We start from the raw sequence: 20,070 nt of genomic DNA on the forward strand, positions 1-20,070 counted from the left end.
GTCAATCTGAGACATCTTGCAATATGTAATAGAAAAAACAACATATAAAGCAAAATTGATCAAATTCCTTAAAAGACAGTTTCAGGAATGGGAAAAAATGCCAATGAACAAGCTTCTAGCAACCAGAAGCAAATAAACAATGAGACTTAAATAATGTGGAGACAATAATGACGCCCATATTTTTTAGTGCCAAAAAAGACACCCATATTATTTGGCGCCTAAATGCTTTAAGCGCTAAAAATGACGCCACATCCGGTAACGCCGACATTTTTGGCGCAAAAACGTCAAAAAAATGACGCAACTTCCGGCGACAAGTATGACGCCGGAAATGATAAAAGAAAATTTTTGCGCCAAAAAAGTCTGCGCCAAGAATGACGCAATAAAATGAAGCATTTTCAGCCCCCGCGAGCCTAACAGCCCACAGGAGAAAGTCAAATTTTAAGGTAAGAAAAAAATTGATTATTCAAATGCATTATCCCAAATAATGAAACTGACTGTCTGAAATAAGGAATGTTGAACATCCTGAATCAAGGCAAATAAATGTTTAAACACATATATTTAGAACTTTATAAAAAAGTGCCCAACCATAGCTTAGAGTGTCACAAAAATAAGACTTACTTACCCCAGGACACTCATCTACATGTAGTAGAAAGCAAACCAGTACTGAAACGAGAATCAGTAGAGGTAATGGTACATAAGAGTATATCGTCAATCTGAAAAGGGAGGTAAGAGATGAATCTCTACGACCGATAACAGAGAACCTATGAAATAGACCCCGTAGAAGGAGATCATTGAATTCAAATAGGCAATACTCTCTTCACATCCCTCTGACATTCACTGCACACTGAGAGGAAAACCGGGCTCCAGCCTGCTGCGAAGCGCATATCAACGAAGAATCTAGCACAAACTTACTTCACCACCTCCATGGGAGGCAAAGTTTGTAAAACTGATTTGTGGGTGTGGTGAGGGGTGTATTTATAGGCATTTTGAGGTTTGGGAAACTTTGCCCCTCCTGGTAGGAATGTATATCCCATACGTCACTAGCTTATGGACTCTTGCTAATTACATGAAAGAAACATAGGTTTGATATGCAAGGTAGGATATATAGTAGAAAAATGGGTAGAGGGCCCTGCCAAGAGTCGCACTGTTGTAAATCATCTCTCATGAAGGTGATCTACAAAGCAGCTGGGCTCGTAGGCTTACATTCTAAGGGGGTTCAGGGGATAAAAAAAAGCAGAGAAACTGAGGTAAGAAAAGGTTAGTGTATTGTATGCATCCCAGAACAGTAGAGTCTTTAGGGAGCGCTAGAAACTTTGAAAACTAGAGGAGAGTCTTGTGGAGCGGAGTTCCACAAGATAGGGGCCATTCTGGAAATGTCCTGTAGATGGGAATGTGAGGAGGTAACAAGAGCGGAGTAGAGAAGGAGGTTGTGAGCAGAGTTACAGGGACAGGATATAGCATTTCTGGAGACAACGTCTGAGAAATAGGGGGGCAGCAGTGTTATTAAGGGCCTTGAATGTCAGAGTCAGGATTTTATGTTTTATTCTGGAGGTTAGATGGAAGCCAGTAAAGGGATTGGCAGAAAGGTGGAGCAGATGAATATTGACATGTAAAGAAGATCAGCCTTGCAGAGGCATTTATTATGGATTGTAAAGGATATAGACAGCAGGTAGAGAGACTAGAGAGGATGGAGTTGCAATAGTCAGAGCAGGAAATTATGAGAGACTGGATTAAAATCTTAGGCCTAGATTTGGAGTTCGGCGGTAAAAGGGCTGTTAACGCTCCGCGGGCTTTTTTCTGGCCGCACCATAAAATTAACTCTGGTATCGAGAGTTCAAACAAATGCTGCGTTAGGCTCCAAAAAAGGAGCGTAGAGCATTTTTACCGCAAAAGCAACTCTCGATACCAGAGTTGCTTACGGACGCGGCCGGCCTCAAAAACGTGCTCGTGCACGATTCCCCCATAGGAAACAATGGGGCTGTTTGAGCTGAAAAAAAACCTAACACCTGCAAAAAAGCAGCGTTCAGCTCCTAACGCAGCCCCATTGTTTGCTATGGGGAAACACTTCCTACGTCTGCACCTAACACTCTAACATGTACCCCGAGTCTAAACACCCCTAGCCTTACACTTATTAACCCCTAATCTGCCGCCCCCGCTATCGCTGACCCCTGCATATTTTTTTAAACCCCTAATCTGCCGCTCCGTAAACCGCCGCCACCTACGTTATCCCTATGTACCCCTAATCTGCTACCCCTAACACCGCCGACCCCTATATTATATTTATTAACCCCTAACCTGCCCCCCTCAACGTCGCCGACACCTGCCTACAATTATTAACCCCTAATCTGCCGAGCGGACCTGAGCGCTACTATAATAAAGTTATTAACCCCTAATCCGCCTCACTAACCCTATCATAAATAGTATTAACCCCTAATCTGCCCTCCCTAACATCGCCGACACCTAACTTCAATTATTAACCCCTAATCCGCCTCACTAACCCTATCATAAATAGTATTAACCCCTAATCTGCCCTCCCTAACATCGCCGACACCTAACTTCAATTATTAACCCCTAATCTTCCGATCGGAGCTCACCGCTATTCTAATAAATGGATTAACCCCTAAAGCTAAGTCTAACCCTAACACTAACACCCCCCTAAGTTAAATATAATATTTATCTAACGAAATAAATTAACTCTTATTAAATAACTTATTCCTATTTAAAGCTAAATACTTACCTGTAAAATAAATCATAATATAGCTACAATATAAATTATAATTATATTATAGCTATTTTAGGATTAATATTTATTTTACAGGCAACTTTGTTATTATTTTAACCAGGTAAAATAGCTATTAAATAGTTAAGAACTATTTAATAGTTACCTAGTTAAAATAATAACAAATTTACCTGTAAAATAAATCCTAACCTAAGTTATAATTAAACCTAACACTACCCTATCAATAAAATAATTAAATAAACTACCTACAATTACCTACAATTAACCTAACACTACACTATCAATAAATTAATTAAACACAATTCCTACAAATAAATACAATTAAATAAACTAGCTAAAGTACAAAAAATAAAAAAGAACTAAGTTACAGAAAATAAAAAAATATTTACAAACATAAGAAAAATATTACAACAATTTTAAACTAATTACACCTACTCTAAGCCCCCTAATAAAATAACAAAGCCCCCAAAATAAAAAATTCCCTACCCTATTCTAAATTAAAAAAGTTACAAGCTCTTTTACCTTACCAGCCCTGAACAGGGCCCTTTGCGGGGCATGCCCCAAGAATTTCAGCTCTTTTGCCTGTAAAAAAAAACATACAATACCCCCCCCCCCCAACATTACAACCCACCACCCACATACCCCTAATCTAACCCAAACCCCCCTTAAATAAACCTAACACTAAGCCCCTGAAGATCTTCCTACCTTGTCTTCACCATCCAGGTATCACCGATCCGTCCTGGCTCCAAGATCTTCATCCAACCCAAGCGGGGGTTGGCGATCCATAATCCGGTCCAGAAGAGGCTCCAAAGTCTTCCTCCTATCCGGCAAGAAGAGGACATCCGGACCGGCAAACATCTTCTCCAAGCGGCATCTTCGATCTTCTTCCATCCGGAGCGAAGCGGCAGGATCCTGAAGACCTCCAGCGCGGAACATCCATCCGGACCGACGACTGAACGACGAATGACTGTTCCTTTAAGGGACGTCATCCAAGATGGCGTCCCTCGAATTCCGATTGGCTGATAGGATTCTATCAGCCAATCGGAATTAAGGTAGGAATTTTCTGATTGGCTGATGGAATCAGCCAATCAGAATCAAGTTCAATCCGATTGGCCGATCCAATCAGCCAATCAGATTGAGCTCGCATTCTATTGGCTGTTCCGATCAGCCAATAGAATGCGAGCTCAATCTGATTGGCTGATTGGATCGGCCAATCGGATTGAACTAGATTCTGATTGGCTGATTCCATCAGCCAATCAGAAAATTCCTACCTTAATTCCGATTGGCTGATAGAATCCTATCAGCCAATCGGAATTCGAGGGACGCCATCTTGGATGACGTCCCTTAAAGGAACAGTCATTCGTCGTTCAGTCGTCGGTCCGGATGGATGTTCTGCGCTGGAGGTCTTCAGGATCCTGCCGCTTCGCTCCGGATGGAAGAAGATCGAAGATGCCGCTTGGAGAAGATGTTTGCCGGTCCGGATGTCCTCTTCTTGCCGGATAGGAGGAAGACTTTGGAGCCTCTTCTGGACCGGATTATGGATCGCCAACCCCCGCTTGGGTTGGATGAAGATCTTGGAGCCAGGACGGATCGGTGATACCTGGATGGTGAAGACAAGGTAGGAAGATCTTCAGGGGCTTAGTGTTAGGTTTATTTAAGGGGGGTTTGGGTTAGATTAGGGGTATGTGGGTGGTGGGTTGTAATGTTGGGGGGGGGTATTGTATGTTTTTTTTTACAGGCAAAAGAGCTGAAATTCTTGGGGCATGCCCCGCAAAGGGCCCTGTTCAGGGCTGGTAAGGTAAAAGAGCTTGTAACTTTTTTAATTTAGAATAGGGTAGGGAATTTTTTATTTTGGGGGGCTTTGTTATTTTATTAGGGGGCTTAGAGTAGGTGTAATTAGTTTAAAATTGTTGTAATATTTTTCTTATGTTTGTAAATATTTTTTTATTTTCTGTAACTTAGTTCTTTTTTATTTTTTGTACTTTAGCTATTTTATTTAATTGTATTTATTTGTAGGAATTGTGTTTAATTAATTTATTGATAGTGTAGTGTTAGGTTAATTGTAGGTAATTGTAGGTAGTTTATTTAATTATTTTATTGATAGGGTAGTGTTAGGTTTAATTATAACTTAGGTTAGGATTTATTTTACAGGTAAATTTGTTATTATTTTAACTAGGTAACTATTAAATAGTTCTTAACTATTTAATAGCTATTTTACCTGGTTAAAATAATAACAAAGTTGCCTGTAAAATAAATATTAATCCTAAAATAGCTATAATATAATTATAATTTATATTGTAGCTATATTATGATTTATTTTACAGGTAAGTATTTAGCTTTAAATAGGAATCATTTATTTAATAAGAGTTAATTTATTTCGTTAGATAAAAATTATATTTAACTTAGGGGGGTGTTAGTGTTAGGGTTAGACTTAGCTTTAGGGGTTAATACATTTATTAGAATAGCGGTGAGCTCCGGTCGGCAGATTAGGGGTTAATAATTGAAGTTAGGTGTCGGCGATGTTAGGGAGGGCAGATTAGGGGTTAATACTATTTATGATAGGGTTAGTGAGGCGGATTAGGGGTTAATACATTTATTATAGTAGCGCTCAGGTCCGCTCGGCAGATTAGGGGTTAATAAGTGTAGGCAGGTGTCGGCGACGTTGAGGGGGGCAGATTAGGGGTTAATAAATATAATATAGGGGTCGGCGATGTTAGGGCAGCAGATTAGGGGTACATAGGGATAACGTAGGTGGCGGCGATTTGCGGTCGGAAGATTAGGGGTTAATTATTTTAAGTAGCTGGCGGCGACGTTGTGGGGGGCAAGTTAGGGGTTAATAAATGTAATACAGGGGTCGGCGGGGTTAGGGGCAGCAGATTAGGGGTACATAAGTATAACGTAGGTGGCGGTCGGCAGATTAGGGGTTAAAAATTTTAATCGAGTGGCGGCGGTGTGGGGGGACCTCGGTTTAGGGGTACATAGGTAGTTTATGGGTGTTAGTGTACTTTAGGGTACAGTAGTTAAGAGCTTTATGAACCGGCGTTAGCCAGAAAGCTCTTAACTCCTGCTATTTTCAGGCGGCTGGAATCTTGTCGTTAGAGCTCTAACGCTCACTTCAGAAACGACTCTAAATACCAGCGTTAGAAAGATCCCATTGAAAAGATAGGCTACGCAAATGGCGTAGGGGGATCTGCGGTATGGAAAAGTCGCGGCTGAAAAGTGAGCGTTAGACCCTTTAATCACTGACTCCAAATACCAGCGGGCGGCCAAAACCAGCGTTAGGAGCCTCTAACGCTGGTTTTGACGGCTACCGCCGAACTCCAAATCTAGGCCTTAGTGTGATGAAGTGGTGAATTAGGAGATGTTTTTAAGGTGGAACTGGAAGGAATTTACCAAAGACTGGATGTAAGGAGTCAAGTGTGACTCCAAGGCATTGGGCATGAAAGCACAGATCTAAATTTACAAAAAGAATATAGTGAAGGTGAAATACTTGTGTAAATAAAAGCCTATGGGGGACAATGCAAAATATAAAATGTATGCAATTTTACAAAATAAAGGATCAATATATTGTATTTTCTATTTGCAAAGAACAACTAACAAGGGTGAGATAAGAAAATGTAACAATTTAATAAAATTACACAAAACAATGAAACAGAAAAAGGGACGGCTCCCTTATTGCATAAATCGGCTCCTAAAAATAGCCTAGTATTAGCTAAAAGTCACTTGCGCACATAAAAAGTAAAATAATACAATGTAGCCAAGGCCTGTGGCTGTAAAAATAAGATGAAGGTATCTTGAAGTGTCTGTAGTGGGTTCCAATGAAATCCTAACTGATGAGAGGAAACAAATGTATTGTGACCTTAGTGGACCGATCTAGCGACTTGTGTTCACTTTGGCGTTACCGGCCGTTATCTGAAGATGGCTTTTTGTGAAAGACTCACGTGAACCTTCTGACGTCACTGTTGCAATCGTGGCAACAAGATCAATAAATGCTAATGTAGAGACACTTTGTGTCGCAGGAGATCCTAGTGGAATAAGTTGTATAGAATATTTAGGATATGTATCCTCAGTCCATGTCCCCTATTTCCTAACAGTGGAAGGAAGTCTTGGGGGACAATGAAAATAAACTTGGTGGTCACTTGCAGTGACTAAATGGTCTTCGGTCACTTTCAATGACTTAGTGGACTTTGCAATTGCTTGTACTAGTGAAGAGCACTAGGTAGTAACTCACGATAACCTGTAGGCTTGGCGGTCGCTAGTAGCGACTGAATGATTATTAGTAGTGCCTAAAGGAAACTATTCAGCGGCTTCCTATTGCAGGTAGTGATTCCTTAGGTCAGAGTAGATCCTTATGGATTGCACAATAAGACAGGATACAAGGTGACAGAGAATGTCAAGGTTAATCCTATTGGATGTAGCATGTCCATATTATAGATCATTTGTGCCTCTAATTTTAAAAGTTGTTTTTCTAAATTACCCCCTCTCCAATTTTGTTTCACTTTAGATAAGCCCCAAAATCTAAAATGTTTAAGGTTATTTTTATGAACTTCTCTAAAGTGTGAGTATAGGTGTGTATCGAGGTTTACCCTATCAATACATGAAGGTGTTCCCTAATCCTTTCCCGGAGGGTTCTAGTCGTTTCCCTTATGTAACATTTTTTACATGAACATTCAATAATGTAGATAACTCCTTTATCCTGACACCTTATAGTATCCTTCATTTTAAATTTGAAGTTATTCACGTCTATTTCCTTCAATTTCCTTCAATTTGCAGCTATATTTGCAAGATCAACAACCAAAACATGGAAAGAAGCCCATTATTTTATTTCCTTCTAGATTTATCTCTTGACTATGAGTTTTTATTGGTCACTCTGAGCTAAAGTGCTTTTCAGATTTCTTGCTCTCCTGTATATTATCCTACGATGTTCGGGTACTTTATCTCCTATTATGGGGTCTGTTTGCACTAGGTGCCAATGTTTTTTTTAAAGTTTTGTTAATTAATTTGTTGTTACAATTATAGTCTGTAATAAAAGATATTTCTATTGTATCTGGGGTTTTTTCACTGGTGTTGGCTCTTTGTTTATTTTTATAGGATAGAAGGTTTTTTCGATCTATTTTATCTACTTCTTTTGCCAAGTGTATGACCTTCTAATCATATCCTCTTTCCTTAAATTTGTATTTGTTTTTCATAGTCTAAGTTCCTAGAGCAATTTTTTTTTATTCTTAAATATTGCCCCTTGGGAATATTATTTTTCCACCTCTCCAGATGACAACTTTTATAGTGTATGAAGTTATTGGCATCTACTTGTTTGAAATGAGTGGATGTAATTAGTTGATTTTCAATTACGTCAATCTCCAAATCCAAGAAAATGATCTTCTGCTTACTATGTGTGTAAGTGAAATTTATATTCATATTGTTCTTATTCATGTCGTCACATATCTCTTCCAACTCTGACACTTCTCCCTTCCACACAAAAATGATATCATCAATATATCTTTTGTATAGTACAAGATTTGCACCCAGTCTATGCTGAGGAAAAAAGGATTCCTCCCAATATCCCATAAAGAAATTCGCATAATTGGGTGCAAATCTTGTACCCATAGCAGTCCCTGTCTTTTGTAAGTAAAACTTACCCTCAAATGAAAAATAATTTTGGTTTAAAATAAACCTAATACCTTCCTATATAAAGTCTTTCTGTTCTTTCATTAGAGTGGTGTCTTTTTCTAAATAGGTCTCTACTGAGTGAATCCCTAATTCATGGTTTATGTTGGTATATAAAGATGTGACATCACAGGTCACCAGGATGTAATTGTGTTCCCATTGTGTGTCATTTAGAATTTGTAGAATCTCTGTGGTATCTTTCAAGTAGGAGGGGAGTTTCTTAACATAAGTTTGAAGGAATTCATCTACAGTGGGGCAAAAAAGTATTTAGTCAGCCACCAATTGTGCAAGTTCTCCCACTTAAGAAGATGAGAGAGGCCTGTAATTTTCATCATAGGTATACCTCAACTATGAAAGACAAAATGTGGAAACAAATCCAGACAATCACATTGTCTGATTTGGAAAGAATTTATTTGCAAATTATGGTGGAAAATAAGTATTTGGTCAATATCAAAAGTTCATCTCAATACTTTGTTATATATCCTTTGTTGGCAATGACAGAAGTCTTCACAAGGTTGTCGCACACTGTTGCTGGTATGTTGACCCATTCCTGCATGCAGATCTCCTCTAGAGCAGTGATGTTTTGGGGCTGTCACTGGGCAACACAGACTTTCAACTCCCTCCAAAGGTTTTCTATGGGTTGAGATCTGGAGACTGGTTAGGCCACTCCAGGACCTTGAAATTCTTCTTACAAAGCCACTCCTTCATTGCCCGGGCGGTGTGTTTGGGATCATTCTCATGCTGAAAGACCCAGTCACGTTTCATCTTCAATGCCCTTGCTGATGGAAGGAGGTTTGCACTCAAAATCTCCCGATACATGGCCCCATTCATTCTTTCATGTACATGGATCAGTCGTCCTGTTCCCTTTGCAGAGAAACAGCCCCAAAGCATGATGTTGCCACCCCATGCTTCACAGTAGGTATGGTGTTCTTTGGTTGCAACTCAGTATTCTCTCTCCTCCAAACACGATGAGTTGTTTTTCTACCAAACAGTTCTACTTTGGTTTCATCTGACCATATGACCATATGACATTCTCCCAATCCGCTTCTGGATCATCCAAATGCTCTCTAGCATACTTCAGACAGGCCCGGACATGTACTGGCTTAAGCAGGGGGACACATCTGGCACTGCAGGATCTGAGTCCCTGGCGGCGTAGTGTGTTACTGATGGTAGCCTTTGTTACGTTGGTCCCAGCTCTCTGCAGGTCATTCACTAGGTCCCCCCATGTGGTTCTGGCATGTTTGCTCACTGTTCTTGTGATCATTTTGACCCCACGGGGTGAGATCTTGCGTGCAGCCCCAGATCGAGGGAGATTATCAGTAGTCTTCCATTTTCTAATTATTGCTCCCACAGTTGATTTCTTCACACCAAGCTGCTTGCCTATTGCAGATTCAGTCTTCCCAGCCTGGTGCAGGTCTACAATTTTGTTTCTGGTGTCCTTCGACAGCTCTTTGGTCTTCACCATAGTGGAGTTTAGAGTGTGACTGTTTGAGGTTGTGGACAGGTGTCTTTTATACTGATAACAAGTTCAAGTAGGTGCCATTAATACAGGTAATGAGTGGAGGACAGAGGAGCCTCTTAAAGAATAAGATACAGGTCTGTGAGAGCCAGAAATCTTGCTTGTTTGTAGGTGACCAAATACTTATTTTCCACCATAATATGCAAATAAATTCTTTCCAAATCAGACAATGTGATTGTCTGGATTTGTTTCCACATTTTGTCTCTCATAGTTGAGGTATACCTATGATGAAAATTACAGGCCTCTCTCATCTTCTTAAGAGGGAGAACTTGCACAATTGGTGGCTGACTAAATACTTTTTTGCCCCACTGTATGTATTTTGACAGATTAGATGTTAACGAGTCTATGCCAGAGATTATGGGTCTTCCAGGGGGATTGGTTAGACTTTTATGTACCTTAGGAAGGTAATAAAAGACAGGAATTTTAACCAGTTTTGGTGATAAAAAGCCATATTCTTTATTATTTAAGATGTTTTTAGTTTTTGCCCCATCAAGTAATTTCATGTGTCTAAGAGAAAAAATTTTTTGTTGGGTCCAAGGTAAGTACTTCATAGGTGTTTGAATCACCCAGTAATCTGTATGCTTCTTCAGTATATTGTAATCTGTTCATAACTACAACTCCTCCCCCTTTATCCGCAGGTTTAATGATTATGTTATGGTCAGATTGAAGGTCTTTTAATACCTTTCTTTCCTTATATGTCAGATTATGTTTTTATTTATTTTTAATATTGGCTTGTTCGATATCTTTTTGGACAAATTTTTCGAACATTTCTAAATTTCTGCCTTTTTCACTAACGGGATAGAAGGTTGACTTTGGTTTCAATTCTGAATGTTTACAAATTGGGGTGCCGGAAACAGATCCGGTTTGTGTTGGCTTTGACCAGTTCCTCTCTATTGGATTTTTAAGGAAATATCTTTTGAGTGTAAGTTTCCTCAAAAATTGACTCACATTAATGTGAGTATTGAATTTATTAAGTTTAGCTGTAGGTGCAAAGCTAAGGCCTAAGGACCCTCTTTTCCTCCTCATTTAATATTTTGTCACTAATATTGAAGACCCCAGTGGTAGGTGCTATTTCACTCTTTTTGTCTCCCTTTCTCTTTCTACCTCCTCTAATCCCTCTCTGGTTCTTTTTCTTAGGGGTGGGTCTGTGTTGTGTTCTGTGTTTTTGGAGGTTCCTGGTGTTGGATGGTGTATCTCTAAAAAATGATTTTCATTTCCTTGCCGGTTATCTTCATTTAATGGTTGAAACCGATTAGTTGTTTTAATCCTAAAATCTCTATTATGTCTTTCATTTTCATATGTGTAGTTAGAATTTTGTGACCTATGATATCTTGTTTATTCCCCAATATGTGCCTGATGGTTCATAGTATTGTCTTTGATTTTCTAGATATGTCCTATCATTATATCTATTATCTGAATGTGTCCAATTATTATATCTGTTGTAATCTCTTTGTACAAATCCCTCTTTGGGTTGATGGTGGCGATTATCTGAGGGAGCAAATCTTCTATTATCCATCTGTCTCTTTCTCTATTGTAATTGTATTGGGTCCTATTATTCTGGACAAATCTATTGTATGTTCTGGGCTCAAAATGGTTATTTGGTGGATATCTGTATAGGATCTATTGTTAGGTCTAGGTCTGTAGCTTGGTTTCTCTCTATGATGTAGAGTATTTATCATGTTAGTGTTATTTTCTGTGTTATGTTTTTCCATGTTTTCATTCTCGCTAGGTTGTATAGCTTCTAGATCAAAATGGTCATCTTTGTCTCTATTGAGTTTCCTCCATTTTACCTCTTGTAGATAATTATTCAATGTAGTTAATTTGACCATAATTTCTCTTTGTCTAGTTTTATATTCTTGGTGTTCATTTTTATCTAATAATTTAGTTTTTAGTGATGTGATGTTTTTCCTCAATCAATTCTAGTGAGTTTTCAAGTGATTTCTTTAAAATATTCAAAAGTGTCAGTGATGCTGTCTCAAGTGCCTCATCCCATTCTTTTATTAAATTATCTTTTAATTCAAAAGTGCAATTCTTTTTTAATCTTAGGATGAAATATTATAAAGACAGTTAGCGACATGAGTTAGTAATAAAGGGATAGGTCTGGTGCAGAGAGGTAGATTTGGGTGCCATCAGCATACAAATGATACTGAAACCCATGGGACTTTATTAATTTAAGCCAATATCTTAAAAGATGACTGTGCACTGACAAGTTTATGGCCTATTAATGTGCTATGCAAAAATATTGGCCACCTTTAGAAGCACATAGTAGTCAAAACTGAAATGTGCAGGATATGAACTTATGATACTGAAACAGCAATAGCTTTTAGTAGAAGCACTTTTGCTAATACAAATAAATTACAAAAATGTATTAATTCAAAACTGAAATCCCCCGATGCACATTAGCATTTTGACTGTTCTGTATCTAGTACATATATAGTGCATTTGTACGTTCCTATGAAATTACTGCTGCATAATGACTAATACCTGTTGGTGTCTGTTCATTTTTAGATTATATGAAGGACTATAAATTATCTACAACTGCAGAACTGCTGTGGTCTATAGTAAAAATACAGTAATACTAAAAAATATCACATTTTCTTCACAGAGATGTCAACCATTAAAACAAATGATGAGGATTAAGTCACTGACATGAAACTATTTATCCCAAGTATAAGGAACTAAAAAGATTTAAAAAGGAAATTACATAAATTTTTATAAATGCATTGTCTGCATTCCAAGGACACACACCTTGAAAAGTATGTTTACATTATATCCAAATTAGGGACAAATATAATAAGCTCCTGCACATATCAAGCAACCATATAGGAGAATCATTATTGGAAGTCGCTTGCAATCTAAACAAAAATCATAATAAGCAGGCAAAATGAACAATGAAAGCACATTGCAAACTTTTTCACATTTATGGGGAATTACATAGAAAGTTGAATATCTCTATAGTATGTGCAATATATGGTTAAACTGATGATCTTACCCTGTGACAAGTGTGACATATATTTAGGATGTCACCAGAAGCTTGGTAAGGATATTTACAGTGCAATAGGGCAGAGATTTATTTCTGATGCATCAGTGAATAAATAGGGGCCGAATTATCAAGGGTCAAATGGAGCTTGATGCCCGTTTCCACGCGAGCCTTCAGGCTCGTCGGAAACAGCAGTTATGAAGCAGCGGTCTAAAGACCGCTTCTCCATAACTTGTACGATCGGCTGATTGACACCCCCTGCTAGCGGCCGATTGGCTTCGAATATGCAGGGGAAGGCATTGCACAAGTAGTTCACAAGAATTACTTGTGCAATGATAAGTGCTGAGTGGATCATGTCATACAGACCGATGATAAATCGGCCCCATAGCATGCAGTTATCTAACTGGTCTAAATTATGGCAACAATGCAAAAACCGTTTAATGAAAATCGTTTTTTTCTACAAGGAATTTACATACACAAAACTGAGCATTTTATCATTGCACTGTTGCTTACATATACATATGAAGTTGATTCCAATCTTTCGGAAATTATCGTTCAATATCGGAAAACAGAATTGGATTTTTTTCTTTGTATTTTATTTTTTATCAAAACAATTGCAATGTTACCTAATCAAGCACACTTGATATTATATCTGCATTTCCCCAAAATGGCACTTTTAAATATTTAAATTGTGTGATTCAAACAAAGCATTTAATTTTAAACCGCTTTCCAATTTACTTCTTTTACCAAGTTTGCTTCATTCTCTTGGTATCCCTTACTGAAGGAGCATCAATGCATTAATGGGAGCTAGCTAAGCCAATGATAAGAGGTTTCTATATGCAACTACCAATCACAGCTAGCTCCTGAGTCTACCTATATAGGCTTTTCAACCAAAGATACTAAGAAAACAAAGCAAATTAAATAATTGGACAGTTGTTTAAAATTGTACGCTCTTTATGAATCACAAAAGAACATTTTTAGGTTTCATGTCCCTTTAACAAACAATCATCACTTTCAATCACCATAATGGGTTAATAGGGTCCAAGTGGTGTTTCTGATACGTGTTAAACAATCTGAATGCCATTTGTATATGGGCATGATGGGTATACTGAGTATGTTTGCTCAGTGATGTTTTTGATATTTTAGTATTTTAAATTTATTTAATTTGAAGAAAAAAAATTCAATAATTGATTGAGAAAATCTCACTTTCAAATTTAGTGAGATTTTTATTTCAAATCAAGAAAAACAATGTGGGATATTATCTTCCATAAGAAGAAGGCAGCTGCAACTTATATCACCTTATATATCAGTCTATATCAGGGTTTTAACAATTCTCATACAGTAAAATCATGAAATTGATATAGGGATAAACATCAGTAAAAGTTCCAAACCTCACTGTACAGAACAAGGTTTGTGTTTGCTGAATTTCTATTACAGTAAGAAGATGGAAACATGAGGTTCTAGATATTGTAAATTACGATTTTTCAAAACACGATTTTGGGGATTTCTGTTTTCTGTAAAAACCTGTGCAAAAGATCTCAGTTGCCAATAAACAAGATGGAACGGCAAAATATTAAATCCCAATCACAAAGATGTGATTGCTAATGGAAACTCTGTTTAAGAAGGTGAAATTACTATAAGTTAGAATCACGAAAATGTGAGTATGAAATAAAAACAAACATTTTAAAAACACCATCGCTGAATGCCATTTCTAGATCTCGCTGTCATGATTCAGATTTCTTGCATTTCCTGCAGATCTTGTTAGCTGTACGAGATATTACGTGTATGTCTATTAAATATATAAACATATGTAAATCCCTTCCCTTCCCACAAACTGTACGATAGAGATATATATAAGCTTAATGAATCTAGACAATACCATATAGACCTCTTGAATGGCTTATGGGGCCACTTCAGAGTGTTTTGTATATGCGCAACATAATATAATTATTTCTTTACGTGTGGAAAAATGGTCCCCTATTGTAATCACGAAAGTTTGTTTATGCATTACATGGGTCACCGTGGTGTATTTTAATACATCTGATCCGATATGTTTCAGTAAAGAAATGGTGTTAGTGTTTACTTTGTGATCATTCTGATATAAAAACGGCATATAGGGGGCTGAAAAACAGCCTCTGAACATAAGCAACAAGATTGGAATTAATTCCTATGTATTTAATTCTTGCAAAGGGGTTAAGGACATTGGGGTGGATTATAATCTTGTCAATTGTGTTTATTTATCACCTTATGATTATTATTAAAAAATAAATAATCAAATAACGGCTGATACAGTGTTCCTGATATTGAACAAGAATTTCTAAAGCCTGGTATTGAAACTATAGTTAAAGTCAGCTCAAGTGAAGCGATGCACTACTGGGAGCTAGCAGATCCCATCTGATAAGCCAATGAAAAGAGGTATATGTGTGTAGCCACCAGTCACCAGCTAGCATTAGTGCATTGCTGTCCCTCAGCCCACATATGTTTCCTTTTAAACAAATAGTACCAAGAGAACAAAATACAAATGCTAACAGGAAGTAAATTGAAAAGTCTCATGGATCTGTAGGTTCTACCAGCACTGTGAAAGTTTATTTTTTGACTTTCACATCCGCTGGTAACATAGCAAACTCTATATCTGTGAAAAGTTATGTGATATGAAAGGTGGAGAGAGGTGGTTGGGAGCTCTGAACTTTAACTAGCGGAGGTCTGAGAATATGTTCATCATAATCGTCTTCCAAATAACAGCAAGCATGTGACATCAGGCGCATGCACGCACACATGTGACCAGCCCACTCCTGCATACACACATTGTTATACTGGCTAGATAAGACCCTGCAACAGCTATACAAAGGCAAACCCAAGATCTGCACTCGACTGGAAGGATATTAGATAGGATTTTGAAGAACATTCATTTTAATATTAAGCTGTTTCAGTTAGTATAATTGCAATGTATAAATGCTTATCTAGACTATCACACAAATGTAGCTCATATATATATATATTCATGACAATGACCCTCTAAAACAAGGCTGCTCAAACGTCAACCCATGGGTCCCATCCATCCCACCAACAAGATCATTTGTCTTTCTACCAGATTTTGTAAACCCGAGTAGTACATACAGTGAGATTTAAATCATTATTAGTTACTAAATTCAAATGTGATTTTTAACTAAAAATATGATTATTAAACCATTTAAATTGTTATCAAGTATGAGTATAATAGTAGTGCACATTGTGGATAATTCCACCATATCCATAACAAATTATCTGGGCGCTTTTGCCCTACTATCTGTGGTACTCACGCTTCTCGTGGTCCTTCCTGAGATAGGTCAAACACCTGGCGAGGATTTAAGAACCACATGAACATTTGTAGGACCTTTGTACCCTAATAACAAAAAAATCAAGTTTTCACCATAACAGTATATATTGTTACAGTTGGCAAGTGATAGGTTTCCCATACTTTCTATTACATCTCCTCTGCAATAAGTATTAAATCATAAATCAAAAGATTTCATACATTGTATCAACTGAACATACCTGGTTCCCTCCACTTTTTGGATTCACAAAGACCAGCAAAGGTTTCATGAGGGGGGAGGAGATGGGTTTTATAACAAAGGCCCGGCCTTTAATATCCTATAATATAAAAGTAAAAAATATTCACATTTCTTTAAAGTTAGCCAGGCATCCTCTTTCCCCACAACAACCTCCAAAACAGAGGTAATATAAAACTTGATTAGGTTTGTCACGTGCAAAAGAGAGGGAAACATTTTACTACAAACTGGTTTAGTGCTCTGGATTAATGCAAGTCAGGATTACCCAGATATCTGCATACTTAAAGTGAAAGTAAATCCTAGTGTTTTACAAACGCTAGGATTGACTTTTGAAACAAATAAAGGGTAGCCGGATTTACTGCATGGTTATTGGCTAAGAGGTAAAAACGTCACCTCTTAGCAAAATAATTTTTTTGCCTAGTGCTGCTGTAGCATCCAAGAACGGCGATCGGTTAAAACAAATAAAGGAGCTTTCTACATGAAGTATGTTATAACTTCATGAATGAAAGTCCCCTTTGTTTAAAAAATCAATCCTAGTGTTTGTAAAACGCTAGGATTTACTTTCACTTTAATATCCGGGGACATGCAATAATTGGGTTACTTGAACATAATTATTGTAATGTGAACTTGATGGGTAATGATGCAGTTTTTAGATTTAGAGCTATTTCTTTATCTATTTATCCTTCTAATTTTCATCATCTTCAGATGTTTCCTCAACCTCCACAATCTCTTGCTCTTAATTCATCAACTGCACCATATCTAAATCTCACTCCCTCATTTCATCATCTCATTCCCCAAATCCACCATCAATTCAGCATTATGTACAAGGCAAACATTCCCCTATATGCCGTAGCTATATCACAGTTAACCTTTATAGATTTTACAATATCAAAATTTCTTGATCTCCCCCAAAAAAAATTTCTATCTTCTTACGTTCACCATTACATGAATTCCCTGCTTTATTTCATTATCATTTTTATCTCACTTCCCCCTATACATTGCTGAACAACAGTTATCTCAAATAAGTAAAACACAATAATGTAATGAATATTGTTACTCTTGCAGCTTATTGCTGACTCCACAAAAAATAACCAGCTCACCAGAAACAGGCGTTAAGAAGCAGCGGTCTTTTAGGTGGCGGACTGCAATCATCCCGATATGATCAGGATGATTGACATCCCCTGCTAGCGGCCGATTGGCCACAAATGTGCAGGGGGCGGCATTGTGAAATGCTTGTGCAATTATAAATGCCAACAGCGTATGCTGTTGGCATTTAGCGATGCAGGGGGCACATGATTTGAATCATGTCTGTCCAGGGTTTGATAAATCTACCCCATAGCATTCAATTTTAAACAAGTTTCCAATTTATTTGTAAAATCAAATTGACTTTATTTTCTTGGAATCCTTTATTAAAGAGCAATATGCTGAAGAGCATGTACATGTCCTGAGCACTTTATGGCAGTAGTGTTTGTAACACTGTTAGTGTGGAGCATTAAGGGCATAAATGTTTGTATAACACTAAATCACACTCTTACAATCACATATAATGCTCAGGAAACATGCACAACCCTGATCTTATTTAAGTATACTCTTCAAATTAGGATACCAAGAGAATTAAGTAAATTTGATAACAGAAGTCAGTTTGAAAGATTAAAATGTCATGCTCTATCTGAATCGTGAATATTACGTAATGCACTGCACTGTATAATGATACTGAGAATCTATATGTTGATAAATTAACACATGGTGCACTTTAATGATAATGAGCATCTAGCCAGTAATAATAAATGTACATTACCCTATGAAATGAGCATACAGACACTGATAATAAAAAAAATAGTACAATATAAGGATGGCAAACATCTAGAAAAGGATATAAAATAAATGTAACCATGTAATGATGATGGGCATCTAGACATGGATAATGAACACACAACACACTATAATGATAATGAGCATCTAGACATGGATAATGAACACACAACACACTATAATGAGCATCTAGACATGGATAATGAACACACAAAACACTATAATGATAATGAGCATCTAGACATGGATAATGAACACACAACACACTATAATGATAATGAGCATCTAGACATGGATAACGAACACACAACACACTATAATGATAATGAGCATCTAGACATGAAGAATGAACACACAACACTCTATAATGATAATGAGCATCTAGACATGGAGAATGGACACACAACACAATATAATGATAATGAGCATCTAGACATGGAGAATGGACACACAACATACTATAATGATAATGAGCATCTAGAGATGGAGAATGAACACACAACACACTATAATGATAATGAGCATCTAGACATGGAGAATGGACACACAACATACTATAATGATAATGAGCATCTAGAGATGGAGAATGAACACACAACATACTATAATGATAATGAGCATCTAGACATGAAGAATGGACACACAACACACTATAATGATAATGAGCATCTAGACATGGAGAATGAACACACAACATACTATAATGATAATGAGCATCTAGACATGGAGAATGGACACATAAAACAATATAATGATAATGAGCATCTAGACATGGAGAATGGACACACAACACACTATAATGATAATGAGCACTATAATGAGCATCTACACGTGGATAATGGACACACAACACACTATAATGAAAGTGAGCATCTAGACATGGAGAATAAAAACACAACACACTATAATGATAATGAGCATCTAGACATGGAGAATGAACACACAACACTCTATAATGATAATGAGCATCTAGACATGGATAACGAACACACAACATACTATCATGATAATGAGCATCTAGACATGAAGAATGAACACACAACACTCTATAATGATAATGAGCATCTAGACATGGAGAATGGACACACAACATACTATAATGATAATGAGCATCTAGAGATGGAGAATGAACACACAACACACTATAATGATAATGAGCATCTAGACATGGAGAATGGACACACAACACACTATAATGATAATGAGCATCTAGACATGGAGAATGAACACACAACATACTATAATGATAATGAGCATCTAGACATGGAGAATGGACACACAAAACAATATAATGATAATGAGCATCTACACGTGGATAATGGACACACAACACACTATAATGAAAGTGAGCATCTAGACATGGAGAATAAAAACACAACACACTATAATGATAATGAGCATCTAGACATGGAGAATGAACACACAACACTCTATAATGATAATGAGCATCTAGACATGGAGAATGGACACACAACATACTATAATGATAATGAGCATCTAGACATGGAGAATGAACACACAACGCTCTATAATAATAATGAGCATCTAGACATGGAGAATGGACACACAACACACTATAATGATAATGAGCATCTAGACATGGAGAATGAACACACAACATACTATAATGATAATGAGCATCTAGACATGGAGAATGGTCACAGAACACACTATAATGATAATGAGCATCTAGACATGGAGAAGGAACACCGCGCACACTATAATGATAATGAGTATCTAGCCACTGATAATAAATGCACAGCACCCTATGTAATGAGCATAAAGACACTCGGCTAGATTACAAGTTTTG

The 20,070-nt window shown here is 37.3% G+C and overlaps 1 protein-coding gene across 3 annotated transcripts in view; it reads right to left on the reverse strand.

Annotated features, from left to right (window-relative positions):
• Window positions 1–20,070, reverse strand: part of DGKI (diacylglycerol kinase iota) — a 560,838-nt gene that overhangs the window by 405,699 nt on the left and 135,069 nt on the right. For all 3 annotated transcript variants that reach the window (XM_053718992.1, XM_053718991.1, XM_053718990.1), the window contains exons 10-11: window positions 16,435–16,530; window positions 16,200–16,282 (exon numbers count right to left, since the gene is read on the reverse strand). In XM_053718992.1, coding sequence (XP_053574967.1) covers window positions 16,200–16,282; window positions 16,435–16,530 — 179 coding nt within the window. The remainder of the gene's footprint in view (window positions 1–16,199; window positions 16,283–16,434; window positions 16,531–20,070) is intronic.

The sequence above is a fragment of the Bombina bombina genome, chromosome 6 (genome assembly GCF_027579735.1).
Source record: "Bombina bombina isolate aBomBom1 chromosome 6, aBomBom1.pri, whole genome shotgun sequence".
NCBI classification, from domain to species: domain Eukaryota; kingdom Metazoa; phylum Chordata; class Amphibia; order Anura; family Bombinatoridae; genus Bombina; species Bombina bombina.